This window comes from Pistacia vera, unplaced genomic scaffold (genome assembly GCF_008641045.1).
Source record: "Pistacia vera cultivar Batoury unplaced genomic scaffold, PisVer_v2 Contig1268, whole genome shotgun sequence".
Lineage (NCBI taxonomy): Eukaryota > Viridiplantae > Streptophyta > Magnoliopsida > Sapindales > Anacardiaceae > Pistacia > Pistacia vera.
This window is the reverse complement of record NW_022195323.1, coordinates 339,651-361,911: the sequence shown is the minus strand read 5'-3', so window position 1 is coordinate 361,911 and position 22,261 is coordinate 339,651. Positions and strand designations below refer to the sequence as shown.

Sequence of the window (22,261 nt, the reverse complement as noted above, 5' to 3'; positions counted from 1 at the left end):
ACCGAGTCAACCAAAGTAAGGTTGGTTCTGTGTCCAAAGTGTGAGAATCTCCTTCCAGAACTTGAAGATTATTCTGTGTATGAATGTGGTGGTTGTGGTGCTGTTCTTCGATGTAAGCTTTTTTTATTTTTCGCGTTATTGCAGCTTGATTAATTTATAAAGTTTGTATTAGTTGTTGTTGAAAAAAGTTGTTTTATTTTGTGTTCATGAATATGGGAAGAAACCGACCTAGCTAGTTTTCTATGTTTAAACTCAAAACCCCAGAAAACGTAGAATTTAGAAGAGCAATTAGGTTGAGATTTTTAATTTTACGAAATCAAAATAAATAAGAAGATTTAGGGTTTAGTGCTTCAATTTCTTTGCTTTTCTTGTGCTATTTTGTTATAAATGATTCTTCCCCATAGTTTTTGAGAGTCGGTGTTTTTGTTTATGTAATTCACAGCGAAAATTAAAAATCGGGAGGCTGACACTTTATCTGAGAAGTCGGAAGAAGAGAAGATTGCAGAAGTTACCACAAAATCCTCTAATTCCTCTGAAAAGGAAATAGCGGACTTGAGTGATACTTCTGATACAGATAAGTCAAATTCTGGTTCTTTGAGGTGTGATCAAAGGGTCTCAGAGAAGAATGATTTTGAACTTGCTGACAGATGTACAAATCAATCTAAGGTTACTAATGACAATTTGGGTGTTGAGCGTGGCCTTGATGTGAACACGAAGAAAGATGAAACAGATAATGCAATAGGAATCCAAAGTAGGAATCTGAATTCTCGAATTGGATATACAGGTGGTTCCCAAAGATCAGGACGGATGTCAGATTGGCAAACTGGAGAGAGAAGTGAGGTGGAAGGATCTCGCAGAACCACCAGAATTGATGTTGGAGGTTTAAGGTTTCCAACTTCAAGTTATCCTGATGAGGGCCCGTCAAATTACCATTCAGATTCTTCTTACAGTTACAGGGAGCCATTAAGGAATCGTATTGGTTTGGATGGGGCTAATAGAGTTCAGTACCTTCAACACGATCGAGTTGAGCTTCTGAGGAAGCTAGATGAGCTTAAGGAACAGCTTAGTCGGTCTTGTGACGTGGCAGATAAACCAAAGGAGAAAGTTCCTGTTGATGGGAGGATAGTTCCTCCAGATCCTTATGGTGGTTCTGATTCCTGGCTTCCAAATGGTTCTTTGGGATCAGAGAGGTCTTCAATGCCTCTTTCGGGGCCTGATAAACATGTTGCAGGGCCTTCTTATTTCAATCATGGCCCTGATCCATTTCCTTATACAAATGGCCATGAAATGCCTATGCATGGTTTACATCCTTCAATACATAACCCAAATCATGTTCCTGGGTATGGGGATTCCTTTGGATCCCAAATGCTCAGGCGAGCGTCCCACCAGCTGCCCAGTCAATACCAACCACCACCATCTCATCCATACTTTTCGGGACAATATGTTGATACAAATCATGATCGTTTTGAGTCATACCAGCAAAACACAATCTTTCACCAGCCTCCCTGCTCTTGTTACCATTGCTATGACAAAAATCAACGGGTTTCAGCTCCAGTTCAACCCACTGCTTTTGGCAACAAACCGACTAATTCTATGTTGTACCATCATGAGATTCCAGAGGCATTTGGTCCACGTGTTCATAATTTTAGGGCTGCTGTTCCTCCATCAAATTTGCACGGTCCACAAGCCCACACAAGATGGCCAAGTGACCTTAATTCCGAAATGGGTGGTTTTGTTCGCTGCTGTCCTCGGAGGGTGGTTTTAGCCAGTGGTGGCCACCGTTGCCGTCCAATAGCTGGTGGTGCCCCATTTTTAATGTGCAATAATTGCTTTGAGCTACTGCAACTGCCCAAAAAAGAAAAGCTTATGGCTAAAAATCAGCAAAAATTGCAGTGTGGAACATGTTCTTCAATTATCAATTTTGAAGTCATCGATAAGAAACTTGTTCTTTCTGCTCAAGCTGAAACAAAACAGACTGCAGCAGAGGTTGATTATAGCTCTAGTGAGGCAGTGAAAGACTATATTTCACATTCCCGTGGCCATTTGGACCACAGTAGAGCTAATTTCTCTTCTGATGATTATGATAACTCTGGTTATGACTTTGAGGCAATGGATAGAGAGCCTGTTCCATTGTCAACAGGCAAAGTTTTGAACTTAGGCAAGCCTCAGGAGATGCAAAGCTTCCATTCTTCATCTCCTAGTACTTCTGGAGATGAAACTAGTCCAGAGGTTTTAATTGCTCAAAAAGAGGTCACAAACTCTATTCAGCAGCCTATTAATACCACCCTGTCTCCACCACCTGCTGGTTCACCACTTCAAGAGCATTTTGAGTATTCTTCTAATAATCATGCTGTTAATCGATTTGGAAAGGGGAACAGAAGTAGTCGCTCTGATCAAGAGAAATCGATACCGAACAAAGTTACCACGAGACAAAATTCATTAAAAGAGGCATCATTGGCAACTGAGATGGAGGTATCATTAAATGAGTACTCTAATACTGTGATGTCACAAGATTCAGGGGATGCAATCAGAGAAGATGATATGCCTAGAAACAACAAAGGGGGTGAATCGTTTTTCGCAAATATTTTCAAGAAGAGCTTCAAAACCGAAGAGCGTGGCAAAAGTAATGTTTCTGTGAATGGGCATATTATACCAGACCGTGTGGTTAAGAAGGCCGAAAAGTTGGCTGGACCAATTCATCCTGGACAATATTGGTAAATATGCCCATACATTCATCTGTTCATTTAAATGATATTCCAACTTGGCATGCTATAATGAGGTTTAGCGATGGACCTATATACATCAATCCCATGCACACAAGTGGGGGAAATATTGGTTTAATTTCTTTGGGTTCTATATTGATCTAATATAATTTCATTAACATTATAGACTTCTAAATAATTCTTTTAAGTGGAAATTAAACATTCTTTCAATCATATAATTCACTGTTTTGCTAGGTGCTCAAATATGGAGCAGCATACTTATTTCTCATGTATCAATTCCGCTGACGGGTTTCTTGTTTCTTGTGTCTGAACCAGGTATGACGTCCGAGGTGGATTTTGGGGTATCATGGGCGGGCCTTGTCTTGGCATAATTCTTGTAAGATTGATTAATTCTGACACATTTATTAGTGCATGGTGTTTGGTTTTTTTCTCCTAAATTATCTCTAACTAAAAAAAAAAAAAATTGTAAAAAATTGTCATTCTTTTGCAGCCATTCATTGAAGAACTCAACTATCCCATGCCAGAAAACTGTGCTGGTGGAAATACTGGAATTTTTGTCAATGGAAGAGAACTTAACCAAAAAGATTTGGATTTGCTTGCTCGGAGAGGACTTCCAACTGACAGGGATAGGTCTTACATCATTGAGATTTCTGGGAGAGTTGTGGATGAGGACACTGGAGAAGAACTCGACAGTCTTGGCAAACTTGCTCCAACGTAAGAATCTTTTATATGTTGATTGCTTTAAATATTAAAATATTGCTATTAATTGCTTTTCCAGTACCTTCTATATCTGTCCACTGTACCATCCTATCTATCGCCTGTAGCTCCAAATGTTGTGACAACATAGATTTTGCCCATTTATTTGGGAGCCATATGGAAATAAAAATAGCAGCCTCGCACATTCAGAGTTGAGTGTCTTAATTAATTTATACCAGGACAAGGTTACACATGGAGGAACGATCACTTCTGACTTTAATTCTGTTGTCCTAAGTGCATGATGAACTCATACATTGTCCTTATGAATACTTTGTTGTTAGATAATATTTAGAAGCATATTTCTAACGTGACATCATGAACAGAGTGGAGAAGGTACAGCATGGATTTGGCATGAAACCTCCTCGAGTGGCCGCACAGTGAAATTTTAAAGATCATAAACTTTTAATGGCGATTCAGAGCTGTTGAAGGAATCAAGCAATTTGGTGTAGAGTCAATTGGAAAATTCATTGAGACGAGTTACAATGTTTTCTAGGGATTCTGGATGATACAATATTTGCATGGTTGGTAAACCCTGATACATGTAAGCTATTTCTTTTAAGTTTCATATTTAGTTTATTTGAGGTTTTCTGGTGGTTAATGTTGCACAATCAAAGTGCTGGTTTGGTAAATTTTGCATTTGTATATGAACCGTGTAATTTTCCCACAAATTTTCATAGTTACTAAATGGTTTTTCCATGTTCTATTAAGTTGAGGGTACGAATGAATATATGCCAAGTGGTAGGTTGGAGGCAATCATTGTGTATGAGGAACACAGGGATACAAATCTCTCTTTCTATTAGGGTTGGCCCACCTGCAAAAGCGACGACCGGTAGTGGACCTCATTTGTGGGTACTGTGTACTTGCCACTAGTCGGCCCTCTTTAAATTGCCTTCTTACGCTCGGCCCTGTCCAATAATGGCCTGCTGGTCTGGCTTGCTGCCCGTAAATCTAAATCATAATGTTTACGTACCGAATGTTTTTGATATTATTTCCAATAAAAAATATAGGCTCCCTAGGTACACTTTTTTTAATAATAAGATAAGATAAGATTTGTTCGAACGTGTAGGATTTTGAGAATATGTTTGATACATTTTTTTAAAATATTTTCTAAAAATATTTAAATTATTTTTTATTTGGTAATTTAATTAAACACATATTCACAGATAAAAGTTTATAGATTAACAAAAACACTTCATCTATCCAATTGATTGTCGATAGCCATCATCGGGCGATGGCTCGTAGTTGTCAGAATAGTGCATGATTGGTTTGATCTGGCTGATCGTACGTCGATCTGACTGTTTCGGCCAAAGATTTGGTCATTGACTACAGTCAAATGCCAACTAAAAATCTAGTTGTCGTTGATGGTCGTCAACGATTGCAAAGATATGGTTGTCATTTGGCTGTTGTCATCCATGGATCTAGCCAAATAGACAAATCAGCGTATGATTCAGTCGATCGTGAGTTGTTCCAACACCGACGGTGATTGTTGGCGGGTAACTGTTGCTTGAGTATGTGAGGATGTTTTTATAAATTTATAAATTTTTATTGAGAAATATAATTGTTAAATATTTTGAGTTAAATAGAATACAGTTGGATTTTGAACAATCTTAAAACAAAAATTTTTATTTTTTATGACAAGATTTTAGAATAGAAGAGAGTTTAATAAGTTAAACAACTAGCCAAGACAAAGGGCTTAATTACTCTTTCGACCAAAAAAATAAAAAATAAACGCTCTTTTTGTTTGATTTTGACAAATTTGGTTGGTGGTTGAAATAGAAATTTGAACTGTATAGAATCTTAAAACAAGTAATTAAAAAAAGGTTAAAAAATCAATATGCCAGTTTTGTCCTATAGCCATAAAATAATTGTACAGTTTACATAGATCAGACCAATATCGAAAACCACGACAAGAACTTGCCAAAGAAAAAAAAAATGCTCTTCTTCAGAGCTTATGATTTAACAATTCAATGTTCTTGTTTAATCTTTCAACCTCATGTACCAGATGTTTGTTTAAATGTCCCAATCCACCTATCCTGCCCTGAAACCCAAACCTTGTTCAAATCATCATAGTGTATTTGAAGTTCCTTCTCCTAAATTAATTTGCCCCACTAGACTGACATAGACACTGTAACTTAAAACAAATATTGTTTAAAAAAAAAGTTGAAAATAATGCAAATATATCAGATCTAGACAGCTGTGAATTTGAGGAGATCTAAGGTGTGAAGGCAAAAGCAGGCCACGTGCATCAACATCTAAATAACTTCCCAACTTAGATCCAAAGCCTCAGACAGCATAAACTTCATTTTCAGTTTTAAATCACACTCATATTCTTTCCACTGGTGCATTTCTTAATCACTAATTAGCTGATTTAGTGTAATCAATAACCTTTTGTAAAAGTAATTTCTTGCCGGATTTAACATTTAACCGACAAAAGTCGCATCAATTTATGTTTATTCAAGCATAAGCTTCGTATCAATAATCTTTTAGTGTTGTTCATGATTACACCATACAGACACGACACGCCCTTTGTAATAAACACGTTACGCATTTTTAACTTAATCAAACTAATACTTCTTACATTTAGGTTGTTCCTTAATATCTGTTCTCTTCACTTCTTTCTTCTCTCTCTCTTCCCATTTTTGTATAGATTTTCTGGGTCTATCTTTATCTTACACCAAATGGTGAAGGAAATCAGGTTGGAGTTGAACCCATCATCACACTGTAAAAATAAACTCAATCATGTTATCCTAAAGCTTGTTATCTCGTTTTTGCTATTGGGCCTTGCTTTTCGTTTCCTTGTTTCTGATTCAATAGGATTTTCATCACTGGTTGAGACTCAACGGACTCAGACTCCTTTAGAAGACACCAACGCAGAGTCTCCTGAGACGTCTTTGCCTGCTCAAGAACCTGTTTCTGGTTATTATCAACCAAATAATGAAACTCAATTATCCAATAATGGTAAGAGAATATTGTTATAGTTTTCTTCTTTTCTATTTTTACTCTAAATTTTGAGGGGTCGGTGCTTTTTTTTTTTTTTTTTAGTTTTTACTTATTTTTTTTTCTTTTGAACTAAAGTCTTTTGAGGATCTAGAATGGATTTATTTTGATGAGTTCAAAGCTTTGCACGGGAAGGGAGTGAAAGTACTCGTTTGTGGGTTCACTTGTCTGGTTTTAGATTGACATCCAAATCTGCCATCTTCACTCTTCATTGAATATAGTATAACATTTTGTCTTTGCGAGCACAAATATAAAATTAGTAACTTGTATTTTAGATAGGAGTAATTTTTTTTGTATGGTGATTTCTCAAATCTTTGCATACTCGTACCTCCATTGAAAGATCTCTGTTTTTTGGTGGCTGATTCTATACACATAATGTTGTTGCAGCAAAATGTGATCTTTTTATCGGAGACTGGATACCGGACCCATCTGGTCCATTTTACAGTAACGTTACCTGCCGTGCAATTGAAAGTCATCAGAATTGTATGATGAATGGGAGACCTGATTCTGGATACCTTTACTGGAGGTGGAATCCACGAGATTGTGAATTACCCAGGTTCAATCCTGAGAGATTTCTTGATTTAATGAGGAATAAATCTTGGGCCTTTATTGGTGATTCAATTTCTCGCAACCATGTGCAGTCATTGCTTTGCATTCTTACTCAGGTATATTTTAAATTTTCAAAGAATAAAATGTAAGTTTAGCTGATTTTTCGGATTGACCTTTTGAGTTTACACTAATAGTTTGCATTCGTTTCCTCTGCTTATTTTTCTTTTTCATACCTAGGTACCGCAGTCATTGTTCAGTGTCTATGCATTTGTTGTTGACTCCAAATCAGTGAAAACAAAGTCTAACTTAGAAGGAAACTAAAAGCTAAAGCTCAAGTGTCATTTAATTCAAAATAATTGTTGAAAGTAATACTCTTTCTCCTTGTGACAGTTGACATGATTTCAATTGCAATAATCAGTGTTTGAAAACTACTAAGTTGGTTATTAATAAAAAATATTTGGTGTCAAAAAAGAGACTATATCCTATTCTTTTAATAGAAGGAATGACCAATCAAATATTCTTAGTTGTAGAAAATCACTTTCAGCATTTTATACTAGAATTATGTTTTAAGGAAGGAATCCCATAGTGACCTTATCTCTGAACTTTTTGTGCCGTTCTTGGGACTGGTCTCTAGAGCACCAAAGTTCTGCTAGTTTCTCTATCATTGCTAAGTTAATTGTTGGTACAAAAGTTAATGGCTTGTCAATAGTGAGTTGTATTTCCCATCTTAATTTTCTCCCTCGCTTTTGGTTATTTGGAGATTGTTAATTTAAGTCAATTTCATTATGGAGGGCAGCTGCTCCCATTAGGATTATCGAGTCTTTTGTGAGCTGTTTTCTGCGAAGAATTATTATCATTGCTTCAATTTCTAAGTCTTTTCTAAAACACTGGTGGTGATATATACATATTTTTCTTGTTGGTGGCCTGTGATTATTGGCATCTTTTTTTTTTTTTCGTTTGCATTCAGTAGACTGATAAAATGGAAAGTTACTTGGCATAAAACTTTAAACTATATTTCTATTTATTCAGACATGGTGGATGAGCAGTTTATGCAACTTCAATATAATCCCGACCCAGCTAGACCCCACGTACAATCCACAATCATTCGTTTTCTAAAGTGCTGGTGTGCTCTCATTAGGACCTACCACAACCTGATATGTTAATCTATCTCTCTGCAATTATTCTTGTTGTGTTGCCTTGTACTCTGTCAATCTTCAAAAAATGGTGTCATTGATAATTTATCATGTCCCACAGGTGGAGCAAGCTGACGAGGTTTACCATGATGAGGAATATAGATCTAAAAGATGGCACTTTCCTTCTCACAACTTCACCCTTTCGGTAGTTTGGACCCCATTCCTGTTGAGAGCTGATATTTTTGAAGACGTCAATGGAGTTTCCTCATCAGAAATCCAGCTCCATCTTGATCTACTTGATAAAAAATGGACGGAACAATACAAAAACTTTGATTACGTGATGATTGCAGGTGGGAAATGGTTTCTCAAAACTGCTATATACTATGAAAACAACACTGTACAAGGCTGCCATTACTGTCCTGGAAAGAATTTAACTGAGTTAGGATTTGACTATGCGTATCGTAAAGCACTCCAGCTAGTTCTTAGGTTTCTCACAAGATCTGATCACAAGGCATACGTTTTCTTTAGAACCACAACGCCCGATCATTTTGAGAACGGAGAATGGTTCAGTGGAGGGACTTGTAATAGAACCGTGCCCTTCAAAGAAGGTGAGGTGGATATGAGAGATGTAGATAGTGTTATGCGAGATATTGAATTGGAAGAAGTTGAGAAAGCTGTAGGTATAGGAGCTGAAAATGGGATTATTTTGAAATTATTAGATACAACTCGGCTTTCATTATTGAGACCTGATGGCCACCCAGGGCCATTTAGGCAATTTCAGCCATTCGCAAAGGATAAGAATGCCAAAGTTCAGAATGACTGTTTACATTGGTGCTTGCCTGGCCCAATTGACTCTTGGAATGATTTAGTAATGGAGATGATGGTGAATGATGGAATCTATAGATGATCATTATGCCAAGCTTATTAGGGATTTTAATTGAGATGCTGAGTTTATTTACATTTTTTATGAACATAGTAGAGATCTTTGGCGTTTCATCATATGGCAACAATAACTTTTTTCCCTGAAGGCTGAAGCTGCTGGGAGCTGTTAACATGCAAATGTACAATCCGTTTGGACAGAATCGTCGTAATTTGAAGTCAAAATTATCTGTAATTATATGATTCCATTAGGTTGTTCGATTCTCTGGCCATACACATACTGCTATATCAAATTCGAAGTAATTTACTTCACATGACCATAACATTTGTTTTATATGCCCGTTTACAAATGAATAATATTACACTTACAAAGTCCTCATACAAAGATGTGTGTACAAAGTGAGGTGTCATACTATGATTGGGAGAGTGAATTTGTAAAGTCAACTTTTTAACGAAAGTCAAATTCATTGTCCAATCATGGTATGACACATCACTTTGTACATATATCTTTGTATGGGGACTTTGTAAATGTAGTATTACTCTTTACAAATACTACAAAAACAAAACATGTTGCAACTTCATTTTTAACAATCTTGGATTGCAAAGGGCAAGCAGAAATCGAACTTAATTGAATTCATAAACACAAATTTAAAAAGTTAACAACAAAATAATGTAAATCTGCAAATTCAGCGGGACAGAGTTAATAAATAGGGCTGTTTCTGTTTACCTTCAAATACTCGTTTGAATACAAGTGCCTACTTCTGGAAATCTATTGGTAAATATCGTGTCACAACCAATTTGCCTTATCCTGGTCAGCGTCTTCAAAGAAATCAAAATAAACACTTTGCACCGAATAGGTTCTCGGCAACCAATTCACAGTTAAATGATAACACTGTGAACTAAGTTGCAGAATTGACAAGATATAAAACTCTAAACAAAAATGCTGTAATATCTAATTCAGAGATCAATTCAAAATAAAATGCCAGAATCCAGACTCACTACATGTTCAAAATACAAAGCATATGAACTTCTTTTGCAGTTTCAAACATAAATTTATCTTCACAAACATTCTTCAACTTTTTAGTGGAAACATTCGCAGCATTTAAAGGATGCCAGCATTGATTTCTGCACACATTTGAATAAGGAAAATCAATGCACACACCAAAGGGCTAGTTTAAGCAACAAACCATATGGAACAAGTAAACAATAAAGCAGGTAAAAACTCCCATTTAACATTGGTATCATGAATTATATATCGGAGACATGTAGCTTCTGTTATGAGATTAAATGTCAATAACCTTGTAATTGGGGAATTAAAGTGTACGATCATTAGCTCAACTTTATTCAACTAAGATTTCATGTCTAAACAGAACCTTAAAAAAAATACATGACAAGAAGACATAACACAAAATTGGAAACATAATAACATCCAAGTATTCACTCTCCCTTCATTCTACTTGGTTGATGAGGCTACATCTGACTTCTTTTCCTGTGGTTTACGGAACGGATCCTGAAAATTAAAAAAAAAAAAAAAAAGGTTAGACAATATATTAGACACAGCATAAAAACCAAAATATATTAAGCAGCTCTGCAAACATATAAGAGAAGACGACAACTTTCTATAAGCTTCAAATTTATCAGAACTATGTGATGTTAGAATATCTCATTAATTTCAGTGGTTATTTTAAGCTTGGTAAACTATTCTCTGCTCAAAATTGGTAAGATTACAACAATGGAAGATTTATGAGAACTAAAAGTAAACAGTAACATTACACAAAACCTTAAATTGATTTGGTTTTTATAGAAATTATCAATTGTGCATATCGGTCACAAGTATAGCAAACGCGATCAGTAATTTATAATACCCAATCCAAAATCAAGAATCGGACACTCAAGTTCCAATCCCTAACTTTTACGATATTCTATATCATCACATCAGAATCGAATGTTACAAAATACCCTAGAAATAATAAGGATAATAAGAAAAATAAATAATAAAACAGAGAAACTTTGAGTGATAGATCTGAAAGCTTATGCTTTAAAATAAAGAAGAGTTATAAAAGTTACATGATCAACGAAGATAAAGTTGGCGACGACCACGGCGGCTACTATTCCACCCAGAATGGCGGTTGGGCCAGTTAACAAACTCCATTTACGGTGTATCATTTTGCTTCCCCTCCTGCGCTCAGAAACTCGTCTTCTGGTTAATGCTTATGTCTTCGATAAGCTTAGGTGATTGATGACGTGCCAAGTACCAACCCGATAACATTACTATTGGGCTCCTTTTTAGATGGGCTGAAATTCTGAGCCTGGCCCATTTGGTTTAACTGTTGACAGATTGTAAATCAACATAAAACTATTATTTAAAGTAATTTTTTAAAATACAAATACAATATTTTGTGAATCAGATATATAATTTAAAAACATAAAAGGTTTTTACCTATATAAAAACCAATAGATTTTTAAAATCTTTAATAAAAATAAAACAATTTTGTTTTACTGACCATAAATAAATAACTTTAATTCATTGAACTAAATATGACAATAAAAAAAATATACATACCATCACTCAAATTTAAAACATAACGCATTCTACAGCCACTTAAATAATGCAAACAAATTTTTCACAAACACAGTAACCGCTGGGTGAATCGCTTGCCCACAAAGCCAACTGCACAGAAGCTACCTATGGTACTCTAATACAAAAAACCATACTGGCAAAAAAACGCAGTTGATTAGCTTTGAGATACCATGGATCAAAAGCCCCACATAGCTGTAGTACCCAGTCCAGGAATGGGTCACCTCATCCCACTCGTTGAGTTTGCCAAACAACTCGTTCTTCACCATGAATTCGTACTCACTTTCATCGTCACCTCCACCGGATCCGAACTCCTCAAAGCCCAAAAATCAGCCCTTGACAATCTCCCTCCATCCATAAACCTTATTTTTCTTCCTCCAGTTTCCTTTGAAGATCTATCTAAAGATACAAGCATCCAAGCCAAACTTACCCTCACTATCACTCGCTCTCTTTCTTTAATTAGTGAAGTCATCAGGTCATTAGTTTCTACTTCGAGACTCGTGGCTTTGGTTACTGATCATTTCGGTACAGACGCTTTTGATGTCGCAGTTGAATTTAATGTCCCTCCATATCTATTTTTCAAATCATCCCCTTTGCAATTGGCGTTTCTATTGTTTAACTTGCCAACTATGGATCTGAATATTTCCTGCGAGTACAGAGACATGCCTACACAGGTTCTTGATATACCAGGATTTGGTGTCTTGGTCCATGTATCAGACTTACCCGACCCTGTTCAAAATCGAAAAAGTGATGCATACAAATGGTTTCTTCACAACACGAAACGGTTTGTTATAGCGGAAGGTATTCTGATAAATAGCTTTGTTGACTTTGGAGTAAGGCTCATTGACGCTTTGCAAGAGGAAGGAACAGGTAAGCCTCCTGTTTACCCGATTGGACCGCTCATAAGGTCCAGCTCCAGTAATGAAACTAATGGATCTGATTGTCTTAAATGGTTAGATAACCAACCAAGTAACTCAGTTTTATTTGTTTCATTTGGTAGTGGCGGAACCCTTTCTTATGATCAGCTCAATGAATTTGCCTTAGGCTTAGAAATGAGTGAGCAAAAATTTTTATGGGTTGTAAAAAGTCCAGATAACAAGTCTGCTAGTGGTTCATATTTTAGTATCCAAAGTAACAAAAACCCTTTTGATTTCTTGCCAAAAGGGTTTGTAGAAAGGACCAAGGGACAGGGTTTGGTAGTGTCATCTTGGGCACCACAAATTGAAATACTTGGACATAGCTCAACTGGAGGGTTCGTGACCCATTGTGGTTGGAATTCAATTCTTGAAAGTGTAGTGCATGGCGTGCCTTTGATTGCTTGGCCTCTATTTGCTGAACAAAAGTTGAACGCTGTGATGTTATCTGAAGATCAAAAAGTAGCATTGAGACCTAAAGCCAATGAAAATGGGCTAATTGGAAGAAATGAAATCGCAAAGGTTGTAAAGGATCTCTTGAGAAGTGAAGAAGGAATGAGGATTCGTGAACGAATGAACGGCCTAAAAGAGGCTGCAGCCAAGGCTTTGAGTAAAGGAGGATCATCTACAAAAACACTTTCTGACTTGGTGCTCAAGTGGAAGAATCATAAAATTTAACTTCTTCTTTACTCTGTGTTGTTGTATTTCCACTGTATATTCATGCCGTCGTGGTTAACTCTGACATGAGATGTAAAAGAATATTGAGTTGCCTCACTGGGGTTGCAATTTTATCCTTGACAGCGTACGGCATCGCATGCCTTTTAATTGCTTTCCTCTATTTGCAAGCAGAAGTTGAACGCACTAATATTATCTGAGGACCGAAAAGTTGCACTGAGACCAAAAGCCAACTATAATGGCATAGTTGGAAGAGAGGAGATTGCAGAGATTATGAGACCAAAAGCCAACGATAATGGCTTAATTGGAAAAGAGGAGATTGCAGAGATTAATTGATTAAGAACTGAGAAGAAATTATTTTTTTGAACTTATTGGTGGCTCTGTTCACTTTCACTTCCCTGCCAATCTTCCATTGACCCTTGCCCCCTTAAAGTCCTGCAATTAAATAAGAATATCAACGCCCCTCACCAAAGAAGATCAAAAACCTAACCCTGCTTAAATTATCTATGAAGACTTTCCGTCTGTTTTGCTGCTTTCCTACTGTCTTAAAAACTAAAAAATTGCATTTGTTTTGATATTCTCAAAATTCAATCGTATTTTATTCAACTCAAATATTTAAATTTGTTAATTTAACTAAACACTTTCAATAATAAAAGTTTAAAAATTAACAAAAATACCCTCACCTACTCACATTTGTCAAATTCTGGCTACTATCGTCGGAAGATGGTTGAAATCTATCATAATGGTGCACTATTGGTTGGATCTAGTCGATAGTGTATCGATCACTATTGGTTGGATCTAGTCGATAGTGTATCGATCTAGCCACATCTGGTCGTTAACGACGGTCATATCTTAGCCATCAACGGCCAGACATGTGGCTGTAGATCTAGCTTTTTTTGACCAGATTTACGGTGGATTTGGTTGAGAAATATCAGATTGGCGCACTATAGGTTAGATCCAGCCAGTAGTGCATCATTACAACAGATTCTGACCACCTTCCAACTGTGGCCGGAATCTGACAAATATTGGTAAGTGAGGGTGTTTTTGTCAATTTATAAATTTTTATTGTTTGGGATGTTTAGTTAAATTAACAAACCTAAAAAGTTAAAAATAATCTAAATATTGGGTAGTTGAATAGGATTTTGGGAATAATATTGGGTAGTTAAATAGGAGAGTACTGTGAGGTAAAATTTAAAAATTTATAAAAAAAAACCCCTAGGTTTACTAATTTAATTAAACATCCCAACATATAAAATGACAAAAACACCCCCACCACCTGTAGTGCCAGATTCCGACCACCACCGCCAGAATTTGGTCGAAAAATTGCGTTACGACACAAATCGGTTGGATCTATGTCGTAAAGCCTCGATATAGCCTTTTCTGGTCAAATCCACCACGGATCTGGCCGGAAAATGCTAGATCCACGGCCAAATGTGGCCGTTGACGGTCGAAAAAGGCCAAAGAAGACCATTGTTGAACGACGGCCAAAGATATGGTCGTCGTTTTAGGTCAACGACGGCCAGATCTGGCATTTTCCAGCCAGATCCACTGTGGATTTGGCAATCGGTGAACTATCAGCCAGTGGCCATCGTGGTGTAGGCCGTTGTACAGATTTCGGCTATCACTGACGGTGGTTGCTAGAATCTGGCAAGAATGGGTTAATGGGGGTATTTTTGTTAAATTTTAAACTTTTTTTAGGGGGTATTTAATAAAATTAATAAGCTTAAGGGGTCTAAAAGTTATTAAAAATATATAGTAATATTTCTGGAATAATGTGCCAAACAATATTTGAAGAATAAGATTGAAAATATAGGTAAAAATATTGAACCAAACGCACCCCTAAATATTTTTAGAAAATACTATTAAAAAATATTAAAAAAAAAAAAACTTATGAATACTATTCAACTCAACTTGTTTAAAAAGACAATTATAAAAACTACCATAGATAATATAACAAATAAATATAATTAATTAAAAATTCAACACCTACCCATCCCAACTACCTAATCAATAATTGAGCTGGTTGTAATCTAAAGCCTAGAAGTCTTGCATAGACTCTTCAGATCTCTGCCCCGCCGGGAACAGTATCACTCTTCTTCTTCTATTCAGTATAATCCAACGCAATTGAACTGAGATTAGTTTACTAGCCCAACCATGGAAGCTAAGCCCCATATAGCCGTAGTACCGAGTCCAGGAATAGGTCACCTCGTCCCAGTCATTGAGTTGGCCAGGCAACTTGTTCTCCGCCATAACTTCTGCTTCACAATCATCATCTCCACAACGGGCCCTCCATCCAAAACCCTCATATCCTCCCTTGAAAATCTCCCAAATTCCATAAACCATGTTTTCCTTCCCCCAGCTTCCCTCGATGACTTATCCAGCGATGCAAGCATCCAAGCTAAAATATCCCTTAATGTGACTCGCTCTCTTTCTTTTATTCGCGACGCACTCAAGTCACTGCTTTCAACTACTAGACTTGTGGCGTTGGTTGTTGATCTTTTTAGCACTGATGCCATTGATGTTGCGAATGAATTTAATATATCTCCATACGTATTTTACACTTCAGCACATTTCACTTTGTCTTTGGTTCTTTCCGCTCCAAAACTGGATGAGATGGTTACTGGTGAGTTCAGAGACATGTCGGAACCGGTCAAAATACCAGGTTGTAGTGTCCCAGTTCATGCAAGAGATTTGCCACAACCGTTTCAAGACAGAACAAGCGACGCGTACAAATGGATTCTTCACCATGCGAAACGATTGCTTTCAGTTGAGGGTATTCTTGTGAATAGCTTCATGGACTTGGGAGCAGAAGTTTTTAAAGCTTTGCAAGAGCCAGGTAAGCCACCAGTTTATCCGGTTGGACCGTTAATTCGGTCGAGTTCTAGCAGTGGGAGTACCGATGAATCTGATTGTCTAAAATGGTTAAATCATCAGCCAACTGGTTCTGTTTTGTTTGTTTCATTTGGTAGTGGCGGGACTCTGTCTCACGACCAACTCAATGAATTAGCTTTAGGTTTAGAAATGAGTGAGCAGAGATTTTTATGGGTGGTAAGAAGCCCTGATAATTCGTCATCCAGTGGCTCCTATTTCGGTGCCCAAAGTAATGCAGAACCATTTGGATTTCTACCAAAAGGGTTCTTGGAAAGGACTAAAGCACAAGGTCTAGTTGTTCCGTCTTGGGCGCCACAGATTGAAGTCCTAAGCCATGGCTCAACTGCTGGTTTTTTATCTCATTGTGGCTGGAATTCGACACTCGAAAGTGTTGTGCATGGGGTGCCTTTCATTACTTGGCCTCTGTTTGCGGAACAAAGGCTAAATGCTTTAATGTTGTGCGAGGATCTAAAAGTGGGACTGAGACCCAAAGCCAATGAAAATGGGCTGGTGGGAAGAGAAGAGATTGCAAAGGTTGTGAAGCATCTATTGCAGGGCGAAGAAGGATTAAGAATGCGACACCGTATGAACATCCTGAAGGATGCTGCAGCCAAGGCCTTGACTGAAGAAGGATCTTCTACAAAGTCGCTCTCTGAGTTGGTTCTCAAGTTTAAAACTCAAATAGAGACCGAAGAAACCATTTGAATGACTCAATGGCGGGTTGATTCAAAAGGATTCCAGCTCCATCTGTCTGGACTGCAAAGTTATTTTGAAAATTGTACAACTATAGTTTCTGATAGCGTGGCGGAAATGTTAAATAATATGGTTAATGTTTTGGTTTCTAATATCTTTGATAGTACAGCATAATCTCCCGTATTCATAATATTAGGATAAACTAAATTTATTATTATGAGGAGGTTTTAATTTAATAGAGGTATAATTATAAAATTTATTATTTTGATTAAAAAATTACTGTTTTGATTTATTGTTTTATAATTTATGTTTTAGTAATAGAAATGAATTTAGTGATTAAATTTGACAATTTCACTATACAAATCAAATGGATATTAATGTTTTCCTCAATTATTCAAATGAGCAACAAGTCATATATGTTTTAATTGAAGAAAAAATCATTATTACAATTAAACAAGAAGAGGAAGAAGATAATCCTGAGAATGATATTACGAAAATACCAAAAGTTTTGTGCCAAGAAACACTAAACATGCTTGAGAAGCAAGAAAGATTTTGGTTTCAACAAAAAAGTGTTCATGCTAACGGTTTGTTACGTACTTGCGAGATAAAAGATGTGATAACGACTCTAAATTATAAATCATTATCTCAAACAACTTTATAAATATTTTATTTCATCTTAAACTTTAATGTAATATGGTATATATGTTTTTTGTAATATACATATAATTATTATTATGTAGAGGCAAATTTTTTGATGACTACCTAACGGTTATTATTATACAACAGAGAATCACTATAAAAATGTTTTGTTTTATAATAATTATCATTATTTTTCGGACTTCAAATGCAATATGTTCTTCTGAGAAGATTGGTAAGTATCGGCCACTACCAATAGGCTACTCTTTCCTTAAATTTTGATCCGAAAAATGGCCCAGCCCATGAGTTCCTGCGAACAGAGGGTTACAGTATACACCAATTGGGCCCATTATTGGAAATCAAAATTCAAAATTCAAAACATATAATAGTAGATATGTGAATTGTAATATAGCCTGTGATGTGTTAAATCACTCCTGATTTTTACAACCCCTCAACTGGATTTTTACAAATGAAATTTTGATAATAGGTGTGGGAATATTTTGACTATAAATAGGGAAAAATTTCACAACAAAAATTCCTTTTATATTTAACCATCTAGATGCTGCTAGTATTTTTCAAAGTTATGATTTTATTGTTTATATATGGGCTTCTTTTTTCTTTTTCCCCCATTATTTTGGGAGCTTTAGTCAGTACATCTGAGTTGAATAAGTTTTATAGTTAAATTGCGAATACTAATAATTTGATGAAGAATTAGATAAAGTAGGCTGAATAAAAGTATAGAAAATTAGAATAGATTACGACATTACATCTAGATTTGTAATTAATATTTTGATTATTATAAGAGTTTGAAGATAAAATGCTAAACCTAACAACAGACATGACTATTGATATGTAATTTTCACCTTACTATTATCATCACACCAACGTCACGTCATTAATCTTATAAACTGTCTTTATTGAATGCATAGATCGTTTCATATGTTACTTAGCCCAATTTTCTTTCTCATATTTAATTAATTATATGAAAGCTACACACTCTCTCTAGCCCATAAATAATACTATGTAACAAAATTCTATTAATCAAATGAAGTCTTCAAAACCAAACAATTCTAGAAGAATTTGATTTATTTTTTTATCTAACAACGACTTACACTAGTCTCTACAGTTGAGAATAATATACCGTTTGTTTAATTATTTTTTCCTATCATATTAATACTATTTCCAAAATACACATTTGTTTTCCTATTTTGAAAATACTATTATATTTTATTCAACTATTTTTAACCCCCTAAATTTATTAATTTAACTAAACACCAAAAAAAAAAAAAAGTTTAGAAATTGACAAAAACACCCCACCACCTACATTTGCTAGATTCCAGCCACCACCACCGGAAGGTGGTCGGAATCAGGTATAATGGTGCACTACCTGTCAAATCCAGTCAGATCTATGGCCAAAGATCTAACCGTTGATGGTCATATCTTTGGTCGTTGTTGACGATCAAATACGGCTAGATCTGACATTTTTTGGCCAAATCCATGGTGGATCTGGTTGGAAAATGCCATCTTGCCGCACAACCAGCTAGATCCAACTGGTCGTGCACCGTAATGTCAGATTTCGACGGTAGTGGTGGGAATCTGGCAACTGTGCGTGGTGGGGGTGTTTTTGTCATTTTATAAAAAATTTATATATTGGGGTGTTTAGTTATATTAACAAACTTTAGGGATTTTTTTATCAATTTTTAAATTCTATCTCGTAACAATCATCAAACTCTACCTACCAATAATATTTTAAAAATAATAAAATAAACATACTCACATAATTGCAAGTAGTAAAGCTGGTATTTATTAGATTATTTTCATTAATTTATCATAGCGTAAATATCGAAAGCATATTGTTATTTAAATGAATACCAATGATCTTCTTCGGACATTCCAAGAATTATTAACATCATAATTCAAAATTTTGTAGGGCCGCGACACAATACCTTCCAAACAGGGACATTAATGTTTTATATGACCAAAATTATTGAATAAACTTTTCAGAAAAGATAAAAAAAATAAATTGTAAATGCCGACAAGTGGAGCAAGTTGAGGTCCAAAGGCCAAAATAAGTACAACAACCGACTAATAGACCAAGGCCTCACATTCATAACATGACGCAATATTTGAACCTGGACACCATACAAAAGGTGGCTCGTGCGGATATAAAAACAAGAATGTAAATGTTAGACAAGATTGAAAAAGTCTCGAAATTTTGCATCAACATCAAATCCAATCCCTCCAAAAACAAAAGAAAAGCCATTACCCAATAATATAACAAGATAGTGCGCATTTTTCTTTGGAAAATGGTTCAATCTTTCAAATTATTCACTTTTCTCCATATTTGACACCCATCATTAGAGCTTTCCAATTGCCTTTTAATTTTAATTTTAATTTAAATAAACAAAAAAATTCGTGAAAATATTTATTTTTAGGATAGAGCGTTTATCACTCACTCGCCAAGTCGAGAAGACAGAGCGTTTATCAAAGTTGAGATCCTTAATTACACATTACCATTTATTAAGCTATTATAACACAATTTTTTAACTTATGATTCAATATAATTCAACCAAATTGAATAAGAAATTAAAGTTAGTTATTTTTAATGCCAAATAAATTATTTTTAATAAATTACTATAAATGAATGACTATATATTTGGTGTTACAATAATTTGACTTATTAATATAACTAATATGGACTGCATTTAAATTTTAATATGTTTGTATGATTCTTTCTTTGATGATAATATCTATCCTTTGGATATTATAATTAATATATTAATGATAGGAGAGAGGATAAAGTATGTAACAGTTGTGGTTCTTGTGTAAGTGTTGCACCTTTTTGATACCAAAGTTGTGATATTTGATTAAATCATATCAAAAATCAGGAGCAATAATTGAGAGATAAAGAGCTGATAACGTAAGCCTTACGTTAGAACTGACATCACACCCACATGTAATTTTTCGCCACATTTATATATAAAATTCGCCGCTCCACATAATTCAACAATGACCACTACGTACGTACCCTACCCGCTCGCCTTTGAACCATCAAATTGAAGTATTCAGCAACCCCACTTCAAAATAATACATACAAACAAACTATTAACACCCCAATTTCATTTTCTCCTATACAGCACACATGTACAAATAATTTAATAATACAACCCATCTTCTATATAAGCCACCCATATCCTCTCATCTTCCTCCACACTTAAAAAAAAAAAAACACCCCGAAACCAGAACCAGGTTCTGAATCAAGCTTACCAACCATGGCACAAACAAAAGTACCCCATATAGCTGTTGTACCCACTCCAGGGATGGGCCATCTCATCCCACTCATTGAGTTCGCTAAACGAGTCGTTCAACAACATCAATTCGCTGTCACTTTTATTATTCCTACCGACGGGGCTCCTACTAAAGCCCAAACGTCTACTCTTGCCTCTCTTCCTTCTTCCATCAACTCCATTTTTCTTCCCCCGGTTACATTAGACGACGCCCCAGAAAATTCAAAAATTGAAACCTTAATTTCTCTCACTTTGGCTCGCTCTCTTCCTTCTCTTCGGGATGCGTTGAAGTCACTTGTAGCTAATACCTCACTGGTCAGCTTGGTGGTCGATCTTTTTGGCACTGACGCCTTTGATGTTGCTAAAGAATTTAATTTGTCACCCTTCATTTTCTTCCCATCCACGGCCATGGCTTTGTCTTTGTTTCTGTATTTGCCTACACTTGATGCCTCAGTGTCATGTGAGTATAGAGACCTTCCTGAACCCGTGAATATACCCGGGTGCATACCCATTCACGGTAAATATTTGCTCGACCCGGTTCAAGACAGAAAAAATGAAGCATATAAATGGGTTCTCCACCATACAAAAAGGTATAGAATGGCTGAGGGCATTATGGTAAATAGCTTCATGGAATTGGAAGGAGGAGCTATTAAGGCTCTGCAAGAGGCTGAACCCGGTAAACCACCGGTTTACCCGGTTGGACCACTTGTGAAAATGGGTTCAAGTACAAGAACTGATGATGATGAATCCTTAAAGTGGTTGGATACTCAGCCACGTGGGTCTGTATTATTCGTTTCTTTCGGTAGCGGTGGGACCCTCTCTTCCCGTCAGTTAAATGAGTTGGCTTTGGGGTTAGAGATGAGTGAGCAAAGATTTTTATGGGTAGTAAGAAGCCCAAATGACGAGGTTGCTAATGCTACATATTTTGGAGTTCATGGCCAGAATGAGTTTTTGAAATTTCTACCAGAAGGGTTTTTAGAGAGGACCAAGGGGCGAGGTCTGGTGGTGCCATCGTGGGCACCACAGGCACAAGTGTTGAGCCACGACTCCACAGGGGGGTTCTTGACCCATTGTGGATGGAATTCTGTTCTGGAGAGTGTTGTAAATGGTGTACCATTAATAGCATGGCCACTTTATGCAGAACAGAAAATGAACGCTGTGACGCTCACCGAGCACATTCAAGTGGCATTGAGACCAAAAGCTAGTGAAAATGGCCTTTATGGAAAAGAAGAAATTGCTAGAGTTGTTAAGGGTTTAATGGAAGGTGAAGAAGGTAAACGTGTTCGCTATAGAATGAAGGACTTAAAAGATGCGGCCGCAGCTGTGCTCAGTGAAAATGGTTCTTCAACAAAAGCACTTACTGAAGTTGCTCTCAAATGGAAGAACAAAATATCCAATTAAATGTATTTTCTTGTTTTGTTTGTAGCTGTTTTTATTTATTCAAATAGTTATATTATATAAACCGTGTGATTGTATGATAATTGTGGTCTTTCTCAGGATGTGAATATGTCAAATAATACAATAAATTTCTTGAGAAGTCATTTCTTTTTCTTGGCTTGGTTATACAATT

General features: G+C 36.1%; 5 protein-coding genes across 6 annotated transcripts; all 5 read left to right on the top strand.

Moving 5' to 3' along the window:
* LOC116121443 (protein ENHANCED DISEASE RESISTANCE 4-like) lies at window positions 1–4,180 on the top strand (the record flags this gene model as incomplete). The annotated part of the gene is made up of 5 exons (XM_031407403.1): window positions 1–112; window positions 443–2,714; window positions 3,039–3,099; window positions 3,214–3,437; window positions 3,803–4,180. Coding segments are annotated over 5 exons (2,727 nt in total), but the record flags the coding sequence as incomplete, so codon positions are not given.
* A 1,889-nt stretch (window positions 4,181–6,069) lies between these two features.
* Window positions 6,070–9,372, top strand: LOC116121241 (protein trichome birefringence-like 25). The gene is made up of 3 exons (XM_031407183.1): window positions 6,070–6,437; window positions 6,864–7,141; window positions 8,280–9,372. Exons 1-3 carry the CDS (start codon window positions 6,158–6,160, stop codon window positions 9,063–9,065), a joined length of 1,344 nt encoding a protein of 447 aa, XP_031263043.1. The 5' UTR covers window positions 6,070–6,157; the 3' UTR covers window positions 9,066–9,372.
* Window positions 9,373–11,651: 2,279 nt separating this feature from the next.
* LOC116121209 (hydroquinone glucosyltransferase-like) lies at window positions 11,652–13,322 on the top strand. 2 transcript variants are annotated; one of them, XM_031407158.1, is made up of 2 exons: window positions 11,652–12,485; window positions 12,780–13,322. In XM_031407158.1, exons 1-2 carry the CDS (start codon window positions 11,789–11,791, stop codon window positions 13,205–13,207), a joined length of 1,125 nt encoding a protein of 374 aa, XP_031263018.1. In that variant the 5' UTR covers window positions 11,652–11,788; the 3' UTR covers window positions 13,208–13,322. The 2 variants fall into 2 exon arrangements, with proteins under 2 accessions (XP_031263018.1, XP_031263012.1); XM_031407152.1 differs by having other exon boundaries at window positions 11,654–13,321.
* A 1,916-nt stretch (window positions 13,323–15,238) lies between these two features.
* On the top strand, window positions 15,239–16,920 carry LOC116121183 (hydroquinone glucosyltransferase-like). Its single transcript, XM_031407135.1, has one exon. The coding sequence runs from the start codon at window positions 15,359–15,361 to the stop codon at window positions 16,778–16,780; it is 1,422 nt and encodes a 473-aa protein (XP_031262995.1). The 5' UTR covers window positions 15,239–15,358; the 3' UTR covers window positions 16,781–16,920.
* A 3,741-nt stretch (window positions 16,921–20,661) lies between these two features.
* LOC116121173 (hydroquinone glucosyltransferase-like) lies at window positions 20,662–22,172 on the top strand. Its single transcript, XM_031407124.1, has one exon. It carries the CDS (start codon window positions 20,677–20,679, stop codon window positions 22,090–22,092), a length of 1,416 nt encoding a protein of 471 aa, XP_031262984.1. The 5' UTR covers window positions 20,662–20,676; the 3' UTR covers window positions 22,093–22,172.
* Window positions 22,173–22,261: the final 89 nt, after the last annotated feature.

Bases quoted from the DNA above. Each gene is read 5' to 3' on its own strand.
- LOC116121241 (XM_031407183.1), top strand. From the start codon at position 6,158: ATGGTGAAGGAAATCAGGTTGGAGTTGAACCCATCATCACACTGTAAA. The intron at 6,438-6,863 runs GTAAGAGAATAT...ATGTTGTTGCAG, and splicing joins AACTCAATTATCCAATAATG to CAAAATGTGATCTTTTTATC. The intron at 7,142-8,279 runs GTATATTTTAAA...CATGTCCCACAG, and splicing joins TGCTTTGCATTCTTACTCAG to GTGGAGCAAGCTGACGAGGT.
- LOC116121209 (XM_031407152.1), top strand. From the start codon at position 11,789: ATGGATCAAAAGCCCCACATAGCTGTAGTACCCAGTCCAGGAATGGGT.
- LOC116121183 (XM_031407135.1), top strand. From the start codon at position 15,359: ATGGAAGCTAAGCCCCATATAGCCGTAGTACCGAGTCCAGGAATAGGT.
- LOC116121173 (XM_031407124.1), top strand. From the start codon at position 20,677: ATGGCACAAACAAAAGTACCCCATATAGCTGTTGTACCCACTCCAGGG.